The 14,195-nt window shown below is 39.2% G+C and overlaps 1 protein-coding gene across 1 annotated transcript; it reads right to left on the bottom strand.

Annotated features, from left to right (window-relative positions):
- Window positions 1-2,173: 2,173 nt before the first annotated feature.
- On the bottom strand, window positions 2,174-12,032 carry rerglb (RERG/RAS-like b). Its single transcript, XM_024280697.2, has 5 exons — window positions 11,686-12,032; window positions 7,353-7,409; window positions 6,968-7,041; window positions 4,946-5,094; window positions 2,174-3,313 (listed from the first exon to the last, which is right to left on the bottom strand). Exons 1-5 carry the CDS (start codon window positions 11,735-11,737, stop codon window positions 3,028-3,030), a joined length of 618 nt encoding a protein of 205 aa, XP_024136465.1. The 5' UTR covers window positions 11,738-12,032; the 3' UTR covers window positions 2,174-3,027.
- Between the last annotated feature and the right edge of the window lie 2,163 nt (window positions 12,033-14,195).

Raw genomic sequence — 14,195 nt, 5'->3', positions numbered from 1 at the left:
AATATAGTCAAAGCCATCAGATCAGAGGAAGCAGCCTCTGCCAACAATGTACCAGTTGTACAGTGTAGGTGGTGAGCTGGTGACCTCAACTGAGGACATTGTTAAGAGGTATGATAAATGCTCTGAGGATCTCCTTAATCCTGCTGACCTTCACTGAAGAAGCTGAGGCTGCGGACGAAGGAGTGGACCCGTTCATCACCCAGACAGAAGTAGTCAACAAGCTTCTTGGTGCCAACTCTGGAGGTAAATCGGATCCACCCTGAGTACCTGGAAGTCTCTGGATGTTGTGGCATTATCTTGGGTAATGCATGTGTAGCATGGCATGGTACCACATAGTTTTACCACATGGTGCAGTGCCTCTAGGCCGGGTTGGTCATCCATATATTTCTAACAGGAACTGGAGGGTGAACTCATACTACAGGAGCATCTCCTGCAGGGTACTGGAGACAAACATTTGGCCCAAAGTCAAACTTCTGATTCAAAAGGAACTGCATGTTTTTCTTTCCTGTCATGGAGCAGAAGATGGCCTTGTTACAGAATGGTAACCTGTCCAGAGTGTACCCTGTACAACAATAGCTGGGACACAATCCACTGATGCCATGACCTGAAAAGGAATTCTGGAGGTAGAGAGGGTGGATGGATGGATGGTTGAATGGATGGATGGATGGTTGAATGGATGATGGATGGTTGAATGGGTGGTTGAATGGATGGATGGATGGATGGACGGTTGAATGGGTGGTTGAATGAATGGATGGATGGATGGTTGAATGGATGGATGGTTAAAAAAACATGAGCTAAGACCAGACAAACCAAGAACCATGAATTGAATTCATTTTCTTAACGCCTGGTTCACATCGGACGCAGAAGCGCCGTAAAGCGGCGTGGAATGGAGGCCGCTCTCATTCGGCGCCCTTGTTAACCTATGGTGTGGTTCACACCAGGCGTGGAGCGCCGCGGTCCTCCACGGAAGGCTTGCGCTGTGCAGCAGATCTTTTCAGTGTCTGGTCTATTATGTGTGCGAGCCGCGAGCGATCCAGGAAGTTACATCAAGATACATGAGAAAATCAAGTTTATTTAAAAAAAATATAACCAATTTTTCTCAATAAAACACCGATTGGCAAATGTGATCATGTTTTTGTGTCTAAACAGACTGTAGAGATGAAAATGAACATACAATCACAAGTCACACACTTCTCTCTGTGGGTCTCAACAACAGATAATCAAAGAAGTGTAGGTCTACTAACTACTCTCTTCTTCTTAGCAGAAACATGGGGTCATTTTTTTAGGTTATTTTTACCTATGATGGCAAAAACAAAAAAGTTCTAGCAGAATCGGCTATCGACCGCTGCGGAAAAATGCGCGTCTGGTGTGAATTGCAGGAGAGAGGGAATTCCACGAACTCCCCTCTGCTTACACGTCCAGTGTGAACCTGGTGTAAGTCTTAGATTGAACTATATCCATATGATCATATATTACCTTTGGCACACTAAAGAACAAATTATTTATAAAATATGAGTTATTTTCATGAGCTTTTTCCCTTCCCAGCTTGTCTGTATTTCACCCACAAAAGCAAACATCTCACCCAGCTCAGTTCAAAGACATGCACGTACATGTTGACTGTCTTCTGCTCCGGATCAGAATTTTCTACCCAGTTTCATCCTTGCTTTCTCTCCTTTGTTTTCTCCTTAATCAAACAAACTAAAAACTGTCTTCCTTACACGCACAGACATGGCTGACACAATAATAAAAGGATTTTATTTGAGACTCTTTCTGATATCTTGACGCCGTTCCTCTGTGTTTTTCTGTGCTTTGACCAGGAGCCTGAGTTTACAGGAGCAGACGTTCATATCAGTTATCTTCATTTTGATCTTTCAAGCCAATGTCCTTACCAAAGACACTTCTGGAATGATTCACTGTGCTGTTCATCAAAATGTATGAGTGGGAAAATCCTGGAGGGAAAGAATCAGTATGAAACTGTGTGCTTCCATCTAGTGGAGACGTCTGGAAACACTTCAGTGTGTCTGGGGATGGAGTTGATCTGTATTTTATTCTTTTTTTTAGCAGAAAATACTTGATAAAAGTACCAAATTATTTTATGATTGGACCTCATTTGTAGTGATTTAGAGAGATATTTACCTTTATGGTGTTTTTTTTTGTTATTCAGAGAAAACAGTTCAAATTAAAAGTGTTTATGACATTCCTCTCTACAGATATATACCGTGCAGTTACTTATGAACTAGCTAGACATATTTTCTGTCCAACATCACTGTAACAGTAATATGTATAAGTCTATGGTCTTAACAGATACGTTCCTTCACTTCTGTGTTGTTTAGACATTTCACTGGTTTTAGACTAACATTTAAATATCTATGATACCAGTTGTTATATACAGAATACACAGATTATGGTAGTCTTTAGAGCAAAATAGAAAATATTTGAGCCATTTATACAAATTTTTTCATGGTTAAAAATCATAGAAGCTCTTATAAAAACATGGTAATGGCTTAGATGAAGTGCAACATAAAATAAACGGACCAAGAGGCTCAATTTCAATCAAAATCAAATCAATCAAAAGTGAGATTTTTAAATGAGCTTGTGGGACTGTGTGGATGAGGGGGCTGGTGTCATGCAAAACCAAATATCTGAGGATGAGAACGTCTCTCTGCGCAGCAAAAGCTGAATCTTAAGAAAGTAAAAAAGCACTTTTGTTAAAAAAAAAAAAAAAGGTTTCTTTTCTGTCAAGAAAGGCTTTCACAAGCAAAATAATCTTCATTTGAGAAAGCCTATTTGCTTATGGACTAATCTGCCAATGGAGTAAACATTTTTGACTTGTTTCTGGTCCTGTTTTTGAAGCGTGATGATGTTCTGGCGCTGATGACAGACACATGGAGCCCTCCAATTGGCTGCTTTTGTTCCCAGTGACAGACGAGGTCATCATCAGAGTTCATGTCTTTGCTGTTTTTCTGGAGCATCCGGTGACCACTCATCCGTTTCCTGTCAGTCTTTCAGCTCCTGCGGCTCAGATCTTCACACCGATTTCCTCCTCTTCCCGAACACGTTGTTGATCAGTTTGGCCATGGACTTGGAGCCGCTGTAGCGCCGCCGGTCGGCTCTGTATTTCAGGTGCTCCATTACCTGCCGGATGAGCTGCGTGAAAAGGCCAGCGATGTCCTGGTAACTCTCAGCTGCCGACACCTCCTGGAAGTGGCAGCGGTTCTCCTGGGCGAGGCAGCGAGCCTCGTCCTCTCGAACCTGCCGGGCGTGGCACAGGTCCTGCTTGTTACCCACAAGACATATGGGGATGTCCATTTCTCTGAAAGTAAAGACATGTGGTGAAATTTTAAAAAGTGATCTGCTATTTTGCTTCATATCTATTAATGTTATGTATTTCTGAATAAAAAGGATGACAGGACACCATAATCACAATGATAAAAACATTTGACTTTTCTATTTTATATTTAGTTAATGTTTAGAAGAAGTGCTATGATAGGCAAGTTTATTTGTATAGCACATTTCATGTGCAGAGACAGTTCAAAGTGCTTTACATGAAACATTAACAGAAACAATCAAAAGAAATAGTAAATAACATTAAAATAAGATTTAAAACAAGCAGTTTAAACAAGCATAGATAAACAGTGTGGACATAAACTTTTGAATACATATTAATCAAATGCAACTGAGAACAGGTGAGTCTTTAACCTGGATTTAAATACACTGAGTGTTTCAGCAGATCTAAGGTTTTCTGGAAGTCTATTCCAGATCTGTGGAGCATAGAAGCTGAATGCAGCTTCTCCATGTTTAGTTCTGACTCTAGGAACTGATAAAAGACCGGATCCTGATGACCGGAGAGGTCTGGCTGGTACATACTGGGTCAGGAGGTCAGTCATGTATTTTGGTGCTAAACCATTCAAAGCTTTATAAACCAGTAACAGAACTTTAAAGTCTATCCTCTGACAGACAGGTAACCAGTGTAAAGACCTCAGAACTGGACTGATGTGGTCTACTTTCTTGGTCCTTGTGAGAACCCGAGCAGCAGAGTTCTGAATAAGCTGCAGTTTCCTGATGGATTTTTTTGGTAGTCCTGTAAAAACACTGTTACAGTAATCAAGTCGACTAAAGATGAAAGCATGCACTAGTTTCTCCAGGTCCTGCTTAGACATCAGATCTTTAATCCTTGAGATATTTTTGAGATGATAATAGGCTGATTTAGTGACTCCCTTAATGTGTTTATCAAAATTTAGGTCTGTGTCTATCACTACACCCAAGTTTCTGGCCTGGTTGGTAGTTTTTAGTTGAATAGATTGAAGCTCTGTAGTGACGTCTAACCTTTTTTCTTTAGCCCCAAAGACAATAACCTCAGTTTTGTTTTTGTTTAATTGAAGTAAGTTGTGACACATCCAGTCATTAATGTCCTCAATGCATTTACCAAGAGCCTGTACAGGGCCTCGGTCTCCTGGTGTCAGTCTAATATATATCTGTGTGTCATCTGCATAGCTATGGTAACTAATGTTGTTGTTCTTTATAACCTGGGCCAGTGGGAGCATGTAGATGTTAAATAGAAGTGGTCCCAGGATGGAGCCTTGGGGCACTCCACATGTAATTTCTATTGGCTCAGAAGTGAAGTTACCAATTGACACAAAACCAGTTTAGTACTGACCCACCAAGTTTTTCAGTCTGAGTAGCATAGATTTCTGATAGATATATAAAAATGTCCAAAGATCAGATGTTTACAGAAGACCTCTATACGCAGAACACTACTGGTAGACATCTAATATCAAATAGAGTTGTTTGAGGTGTCCAGTATAAGACGTCTACAGTAAGTGTCTGTTATTTCTTTTCTGTCAGTAACGTCTTCATTTAGAGGTATCTTTGTTGGGGAGCGGTTTGTCACCTGAAAGTTGAAATGTTTTGTTTCTGAACCTGCAGTTTCCTTTTGGCCGCTCACCCTTTGCAGTTCTCCGTGCGAGCCTCTCGGATGTGCAGCAGGATGTTCTTGGCGTTGATGAAGGAAGTGCGGTCGCTGATGTTGTACACCACCACAAAGCCGTCAGCCCAGTCCACTGGTTCCTCCAGGATACACCTGGCCTCTGAGCTCTACCAGAACACCAGCACATCCTTTAGTTCCTGAGTCCTAGTTATGAAGTTATAAATATTGCTTTACACTCTAAATGTGAGTTGCAGGTTAGCCCTTTAACACCATAGCTCCAATGTTTATGTTCTTTGATTTACTATAACTTCTAAATCTACTGGAATTATTGTGTTAACGGTTGAAAAGTTACAGAATGTTAAAGATTTTGTGTTTCTCTGTGTTTTTACAAAGTCCTGTTCTTGCACCAGAGGAATTTACTGCAGGCTGCTTGAAAAACAAACTGACTTTGGGGTTTTAAAGGAACACAGAGGTGACCTTCAGTGGGACATGAGGCAGGAACATGCCTGAGGACCTAAAAAAACACATTAAACTCCTGTTTTCCTTGCAACTCTAAAGTTTTTGTTTGCATTTCAGGTCGGAGGTTCAGGATATGAACATGGTGTTCCACATGGGAAAGAGGGATGTTACCGTGGGCTATAGAGAATGAAAATGTGCATTCTTTTCTGCAACTTTTTTAGGTGGTTCCAGGTCTACATCAGAATAAAAGGAAAAGTCCAGCTTTTTGTTTTTGTTTAAAGAGAAGAAAGTAAGTAATGTGGATCCTCTTTTTCTTTGGGACACATGGCCTCAGGAGATTCTCATAAACCCTGTGGATTCCCAGCTAAGGAGCAATAAAGACAGCACACACATGACCAAACCCACTGGAGGTCACAGACCTGCGCAGATTCAGCACACAGTCTTTGCTGTTTATGAAACCCAGTCAGAAAAAGATTTTTAAACCAGGTTTAGTAACAGCAGTAATGACACAAAAATTGAACAAATCAATATAACTCCTTTCACAGAAAAAAAAGAAACCTTTCTGAGGCTAAACACGGCACAAGAAAGGAAAGGAACAGATTTTCTGATTATATATTCCAACAAAATAAGTCAAAACAGAAGCGCCCGAGTTCTGCTCAGCCAGTAAAATACTACATCAAAGAATTGACAGAAAAATCCTGTTTTTTGGGGGGATTAAGATGTTTTTTTGGATGAAATCCACAAAAATGCAACATCATTTTTGAAGAGATACACACTAAATAATTTAAATTATGATCCGTTTTAGTAAATTTTAGTTCATAAGTTAAAAATGCAAAAATATTGACAAGTGGAAAACAAATCACTTTATTTAGCCAATGTTGCCAATTTGATCCATACATGTTTACCATCAAGTAACCGGATTATAAAGAATTCATTATCAATTAATTTTATATTCTTTCAATACAAGTAGTTATTTTAAAAAATGAATAACACTATTTAATTATTTATTCTCACCATAAAGTTTAGAAAATTTGCTTAATTTTTCCTGGCAAAGCGTTTTTAGGTTTCATGGAAGCCTTTTTTTCTCATGTGTTAAACATCTTAAAACCAAAATTGCTGTGAAACTTTACAATAAATAAAAGTATTGGACTTTTAGAAAATCTCTGGCTCTTTTTATTTCAATATTGTTGTTTTCTTCTTTTTTAAATCTTTGTCCTTATTTTATTATCGTTTTTTTATTATTATTTTCTCTCTCTCGCATCCCTTGTGCGTGTGTTCTTTGGACTTGTCTATAATTGTATTGTCCTTGAAATTGCAAATGAAGACATTTAAAAAATAAAGTTTCACAGAAGCAACCATTTTGAAATGAAGTGGGAAAGCCCTTCTACTGCCCCTAGTGGAATGGTGATGAACTGCAGGGCAGAAAACATGGACCAGGTACATCCAGTGGGTTTTTAAGGAAAATTTGGACTGTGTTGATGAGATAGAGGTCTCAGAAATGTGTTTATCAGACATGAATGGTTATATTGGGTTAAACAACTGTCTGTGGCCGAGCCTGCAGAGCCGGTAGATGTTCTGTACCTGAGAGCAGGGGTCAAAAACCTCCAGGTTCAGCTGCCTGCCGTCGATGGACAGCCTTTTATTGTACAGTGAGTCTGTCATGAAGTTTAGAAGAAATAAACTTCAGAAAATAAGACATGGTGTCAAAATATTGGAACAATTCATGCTTCTTTAACCCAAAGGAGTTGGTTTATTCTGATGTGGGTTATGCTTTTATTTAAAAAAGCTGAATGAAATAAAGATCCATCAACAAAATTCTGAACAAAAATCTCTACTTTCAGCCCAATCTGATTCTCCAAGCCTCTGACTGTTCAGAACATGTCCTACAAGCATGTTGTATTTAAATAAAAGTCTTTTGAGCTGAGCTGCAGCAGTGATGCAGTCTGGTAAATCTGGAAACACTTACTGGCGTTTGATGCATATTCACCAATGAAGCGGCGAGTTAGGAAGCGCACAAGGACAGCTGGCAGGACAAAAAGGGAAAAAAGTTGTGTTAATCATGGAGTTATTACAGCCTCATTTCTCAAAGGTGGCGGCAGCAGCGACAGAAAAAAGATTCTCGTTTCACCCGGCAGGCACAACGCCACGCCAGCACCGGCCGGTCTGGACGGGTGAAACTTCAGCCTCACATGAAAGGAACTTCAGTCCTTTATTGTGACTCAGCTGTGAGCAGAACACCATACTGTCAGACTGGGCTCATTTCTGGGCCCACAGCACACTATCATTGTCAATTAAATGCTGGAGTTTGAGGTGCTGACCTGTGCTGGTGGTGGGCCTCTGACAGACAGAGGTCACACTTCAACCACAGAGACGTGCAAATGTCAACACTGTACACACATCAAGCTAACCATGCACGTCTGATGGGAATGATGAAGCACCTGCAGACGAGGAAATGAAGGACCCACTCCATTTTCTATTGACAGAGGACAAATATAAAGAAAAATCATTCATTCATGAGTATTTCTTAATTCAAATTGTTGTGAATCAGGAGAAGATAAAAAGGTAGTTTGAAAAAGATGGCATTTGTTAAGTAGAAAATACATTGAGTGGGCCACACGCTCCTAGCAACAGGAGGGGAAGGGGGGTGGGATTGCTCTGCGCAAAAAGTTGATCGGAGGAGGACATTAAACTAAATAGAACTTTCCACAGGATCATCTCAAAAATTGACGGGTGTGTTCAAAGAGCCGTGTTGAATTGGTATGATGCGGATTCAAACATCAGAGGACCTCAGAAGTTACAGAGTTTCTGTGAAACATGAATTACAACACCATCTGTATCCCTAACCTGGTTGTCAGGAGTCAGAGCTCTGTCCCCCCCTCTGGTCACTGGCGGGAGCAGTCTCCAGAGTACTGACTACACTCCATCTCCCAGCAGCCCCAGCACACAGTTCCTGGATGCTGCTCAGCTGACTCTCATTTGCCAATCACCCACAGGACACTTAAGCTCTGCACAGAGCCTGAGTCAGTGCAAAGTATTGTTTGTGCCACTCTGCCTGCATTACTGAGCGTTTCTATCTGGACCTGATCTTCTGTTTCCTGCTTTATCTCTGAGTACCTGCTGCCTGCCCTGACCCTCAACTGTACCCTAACCACCCTACTCTCTTTTTGGATGATCCCATGCTCATGATTGACCTCTGCCTATCTGACTCTGGTTTAGTTTTGTTGGCTTTTAACTGTGCTGAGTTCCTGTCTGCCCGTTTGTGACACTGGTACTCAAGGAACTCTGGCAGGGCGCTGCTCTGCAGTCACTGATTACATAACTTTTCAGGTATTTTCAGTTATTTACGTTTTGAAATATTACTTTTTACATGAAATTAGTGGTGCATCAAAGAAAAAAAATGAAAATATGATCATTATGATTTATGACTTGGCGCCCCCTCCAGCAGACGGAACCCTAGGCGGACGCCTAGGTCTCTGATGCCCAGGGCTGGCCCTGCTGTCTGTAACCAGCTTTTGTACAGCCAAGCTAAAACACTATGAATCTGTTATCCAGAAAGATCATACTGACTTTAGAACTTTACAAAAGAGTGAAAGAAGATTTTAAAAAGCTACACAACAATGCCTCCAAAAATGTAAAGTTTGTATGTCTCCCAAAACCGTGGACCTTTGTTCACTTTAAAGTCTTACCATAAACACTAAATCACCCAGATATAACATTTTAGCTAGAAATACTCAGAAAATGTCAGTATTACTTTTAGAAACACTCTCAGTATGTTTTCTGTTTAAGCTAAAAATGATGGTATTAACCCTTTAAGACCTGAGCCGTTGCCGGTTACGCTTAAACACGAAATCTTTAACGTATTGTAACTTTCCAACCGTTAACACGATCAGTCCAGCTGATTTTGAGGGAGAAATGGACTGATCGTGTTAACGGTTGAAAGTTACAGTAAATCAAAAAACATTAACACTGATAGAGAAGAGACACAAAGAGAGAACAACAACTTCTTCTGGGTCTCACTGTTGGTCGAGTTCTTTTTCAGTGTGTTGTGTGTCCACATGTTTATACTGATCACAATGTTTTGATTTGCTGATTTATTTTAAGCATAAAAATAATTGAACACTTCGTAACAATTTTTAACTTAAACAGATTTATCAAACACATTTTTGATCTCATTGATCAGATAATAAAGAAAGATCAACAACGTGAAATCATCTACAATCATAAATTAACATTTTTTTCAGCTGTACACAGACAGAGTGCTTTAAGTTGACAACAGGAAGTGGCAGTACTCTCTGTTATGGAAGTCAAAGCATCTTGAATGTTAATATTGAACAATAAAGAGATGTCCTGTTTTCTGTGTAGATGTAGAATAATCTGGGTTGTTACTTTAATTATGTCTTTCTGTTCTCAAAAAAATAACAATCATAATTAGAGTTTTTGGAGTCGAGTATTTCGTATCGGGAGTACTTCTGGCATGGAAAAGTGGCGGTACTCACACTAAACTAAGTTAATTAATGATGATCAATTAAAGCTGGTTTGATGAGCTGTTTGAAAGGGAAGAAGTATTTTTATACAGAAGGCTATACAGTCCAGCCCCATTTCTCACTTCCTTTGACACTTGTCAGGACAAAATATCCCCCAGAATGCATCACTTGTTCACCCCTCCAAGGCTGAAACCATTTCACAACAAAGCAATTCGTTCAGCACAAAAGTATAAAATAAAATACAAATTTTGCCCTGTTTGTTTTTTACTGATTTTTCTTAAACACGGAGTGCCTTTGTTCTATTTCTACTTTATTCTGACTTGTTAAATTAGCAAGTCATAGTGTTTTTTTAGTTTTTTTGTTTTATTTCCAACATTACTGATGCCTTCATGGCAAAGACCTGATCTCCTGGAGATGACCAAATTGACAAATGTTCAATTTCCATACTGTTTTGTTGTTGTTGTTGTCTACTATCACTGTGAAACATAAAACCCCAGAGACAGTCATTTTTACAAATTAACTCTAGAATATATATATATTTTTTTTTTGAAGACAGACTTCGATCGTCTTTTGAGCTATTTTAAAAGCATTCCCATGACAGTTCTGATCCAGATTCCAGCTCAGACAAGGAAAACAAAGACGTCCATGGATCTGTTTGTCTGTCAGTGGATGATCAGAATGGAGCAGAGCAAGGTGACTGTGGCTTGCTGATTGTATTTTCTGTCACATATATGATCTTTTTCAAACAACATCTTTTCATCGACTTATTTTGAATCAAGAAATATTCAGAAATGCAACTTTGATATTAATTTTCTTAATACATGTCCTCCATCATCAGAAAAATGCCGCAACAACCTGTTAGAAACATCAAGACAATCATTTTCATTGGAGTGGGTCTTTAACCACAGAAGTCTATAAACTGAACCAGGGAACTTTGGTTTTGTTACTCAGCATCAGACCACTAAACGTTATAACTGACAGGTTGATGAAGGGTTTTGAAACAGACAAAAAATTAATGCAATAGAATGCTGCATTTAGTTAATCTATGGTGGTGTAACTAAAATGTTGATTTATTTATCATTATTTTCCTTGATGGCATGCCGAAATATAAATATGTGTTGTTAAGCTTGCAGGAAAAGTAAAAGGGCTTAAATAAGCTTGGGTCTGCCCACTCCTTCGCCAACATGCCCAAATTTTGGTTGAAATGTTCCCATTCTTTTGTCAATATTATGTTTTCAAGATGTTTTTTTAATTTATTTTTCAATTGTGTTTCCTTGCTGAATTGTTATTGGCATGTTGGAAAAACAAAATCACAAATTATAAAAAACTTGCAATGCATTTTTAAAGTGCTAGTAGACCAAAATCCCACATATTTTCAAAGTAATATGAAAACATGAAACCAGCAGAGTAATTGGCATCATTTGGAAGCAAATCTTCACAGAAGTATTTCTCAAACATTATCTGGCTCCAGCTTTTGGCAGAACTGTGACCTGCAGTTTTTGATAATACATTATTGCAGAGTGAGTCCTGGCAGACAAGTATTTTCTCAAACGGTTGCACACCATCATCGTAAACTCAAAACTCAGAACTTCTTTTCAACAATGGAACAAAGAGTCCGACTGTCAATAAATAAAAGGCATCAGTCTCAAGGAAGAACTGCGACAGATTTTTGGAGCATAAAGCTCCTCCAGAAATGATCAAACATGCAGAAACAGTTGGACCTACACCAAAACACTGAAGAGGTCTTTCCTGTGAAGCAACCAGAGTGGATCCAACAGTAAAAGATGTTTATGTAAAACCAGAAAAGTCTCCCACCTGACTTCCCAGCCCCCTGACTCCCCAGAAGGGCCAGCTTGATGTCGTTCATGCCTGCGTCTCCTGAGCTGCCTCTGAGTCTGCAGCTCCGCGTTGTGTCTGGTATTTGGGTTAGTCTTTACACTCTATATACTCAGGCAGGAGGGGAGGGAGGGGGCACAGGACTGTCCTTCCTCGCAATCTCCTCCTCTTCAGGGAGCTGCTTCACTTTTTCAGGTCAGGGGGACAGAAGAGGAAAGAAAGCAGCCCTCTCTGTCTCCATGCATGTCAGGAAGCTCCTTCTCTTCTTCTCTTTCATTCCTCTTGTTGCTGTTTTCTTTCACTCATCTGATGCCCCCCCCCTCCTTCCTCTCTGTTTTCTATCTTCTCTTAATTTCTGTTCTCTCCTGGCTGCAAACATCTATCTGTTCTGATCCTGCCCCCTCCCACACAGAGGTCACCCAAAGGTTTCCACCGCCTGTATGGAGTGACTTTTGTGTCACCATATTGCAAGCAAAAGACACAGTTTTGAGATAAAAATTTTCTAAATTGCAAACAAAATGTAAAGTGTTAAAAATAAAGATTCGTTTTTTGCAAACATAAATATTTAATATTGGCTTTCCAAAAAAAATTTTTTTGCTTTCAAAATTTTTTTTGCAATTGCAAACTTTTTTTTAATCTTTTGTGTTCAAAAATATTTTTTAACTGCATTTTTTTTTTTCAAAAATATTTCTTTGAAAAGAAATGATGTTCCCACTTTTAATGTAAACACGCCTAGGAGAGTGGATGAGTTACGTACCTGCATGTGGTCCATAGTGTTCACAGTGATCAAGCAGGGAAGGGCTTCTTCTTCGTTTTGTTTTTCTGCTTTTACTAGCACATGTACCTACAGTTGATACAGTTGAAAACATTGAAGTGCTGCATATTACAAGAATCTTAAAGTCTTGACTTTTTCTGTAACAGCTCTCTTCCAATATATGAAAGACTTGATGTCATGGAATCACAGCCGATCACATCATCAATGTTCAAACAGTTGTCACTTCTGTGAATTAAAAGAGACTACATTAATACGTCACTACCAATTCCATAAATGGTCAAAGTTTGACCCGGTTTAACTTTCAACGTGCGCTCAATGGACACATTTTAGATGTAGAGCCAGAAAATGGTCTAAAAATCTGCATAGTGGCCCATGAACGTGAGAGCTTTGAATACATAGATTTTTCATAACAAATGTCCACTTGAACATGCTTTGCTGGAAATGATGTGAAAGTAGCAAGGAGTTAAAAAAACAAACATTTTAAGCCTTTGTAAAAAGTGAACGTATTTACATGCACTCCTCAGTTTTTGCACACTCCTGCCAAAATCCTCCATATTGCATATCTATATGAACTGCATACGTTCTTGAGCCCGTTTCTCATGGAGTCCTCGTATTAATGAATCAACTGCAGTGTGTTTTTGCAGGTGCTTTCAAGTTTTTATGCGTTTTTACACGTGCAAGCCTTTAGTAAATCCTGTCCTTCATGTTTCAGTGCAGCTCTCCTCATAGTAATACTGATGGTCTAAATCAGAAGACAAAAAAACATGAATTTATGTATATTTTTTGCAGGTTCTGTAAGCTCACATACATTGCAAATCAATCCTGTTTGCTCACCTGTATTGATTTACGGGAAAAATATTTCTAAGCAATATTACTTCAATATTACTTAGTTAATTGTTCAGAAGTGGTATAGACTTTTCTCTCTTGTCATTATGATGATGCTATTTTTAGCCAAAATCTAAAAACCTGTCATTTTCCAGGACAGTTTCTGCAGAGCAGCAGGACTTCATTAGAAATACACCTGTGGGTTGTGGGCGGGACCGTTGGCGTAGAGTAACCCCACCCCCTCCCCGCTGCAGAGCAGAACAGGAAACTTGTGTCTCTCTTAGCATTTTTTTGTCTGCTCCTGATTCGTATTGATTTAAATAAAAAAACTCTCAGAAATGAAAATTTGAGCTTAATTTCTGTACAAATGTCCTCCATCATGAGAAAAATGCCGCGAGAGTGTATTCAAAACACCAACAGCGCCACTTTCAGCAGAGTGTGCTGGAAGGCGCTGGAAGCTCTGCGCTAACGCTAGTGACTATTGGTGACATCATCAAGCGAAAGTGAATTCTGAGACACTATTTTTTTAAAACTCTCCGTTTGAAGAGCTAAATATAAGGGAAGGGAAGAATTCAGATTGGGCCTTAGAGTAATAAAGTGTTACTGGTTGATGGACCAACAGATTCTCATTCCCAAGTCGTCACATATTGACCTTTGGTTAAAGGGTAACCAAACTCTAAATCAACTTTTTTTCTCTGTTGACCTCCATAAATGGGCTTTAAAAGTTCTGTTTGTTGGTCATTGACTGATTTTTGACAAATTAAAATAAACGTGTTTATTTCTTGAAGATAAAGTCAGAAACTGTCTGTGTGCTGCCCCCTACAGGTTGAATTGAGGTATGACATGATCATTGAATTTCGTGATTGGTCAAACCATTTAAGTCCATCGT

Source organism: Oryzias melastigma, linkage group LG6 (genome assembly GCF_002922805.2).
Source record: "Oryzias melastigma strain HK-1 linkage group LG6, ASM292280v2, whole genome shotgun sequence".
Classification (NCBI taxonomy): domain Eukaryota; kingdom Metazoa; phylum Chordata; class Actinopteri; order Beloniformes; family Adrianichthyidae; genus Oryzias; species Oryzias melastigma.
Note: the sequence above shows the minus strand (reverse complement) of the source record. Positions and strands in the feature narration are given on the sequence as shown.

Bases quoted from the DNA above. Each gene is read 5' to 3' on its own strand.
- rerglb (XM_024280697.2), bottom strand. From the start codon at position 11,737: ATGAACGACATCAAGCTGGCCCTTCTGGGGAGTCAGGGGGCTGGGAAG. The intron at 7,042-7,352 runs GTAAGTGTTTCC...ACTTCATGACAG, and splicing joins TGAATATGCATCAAACGCCA to ACTCACTGTACAATAAAAGG. The intron at 3,314-4,945 runs GTGAGCGGCCAA...CTTTACTTTCAG, and splicing joins CGCACGGAGAACTGCAAAGG to AGAAATGGACATCCCCATAT.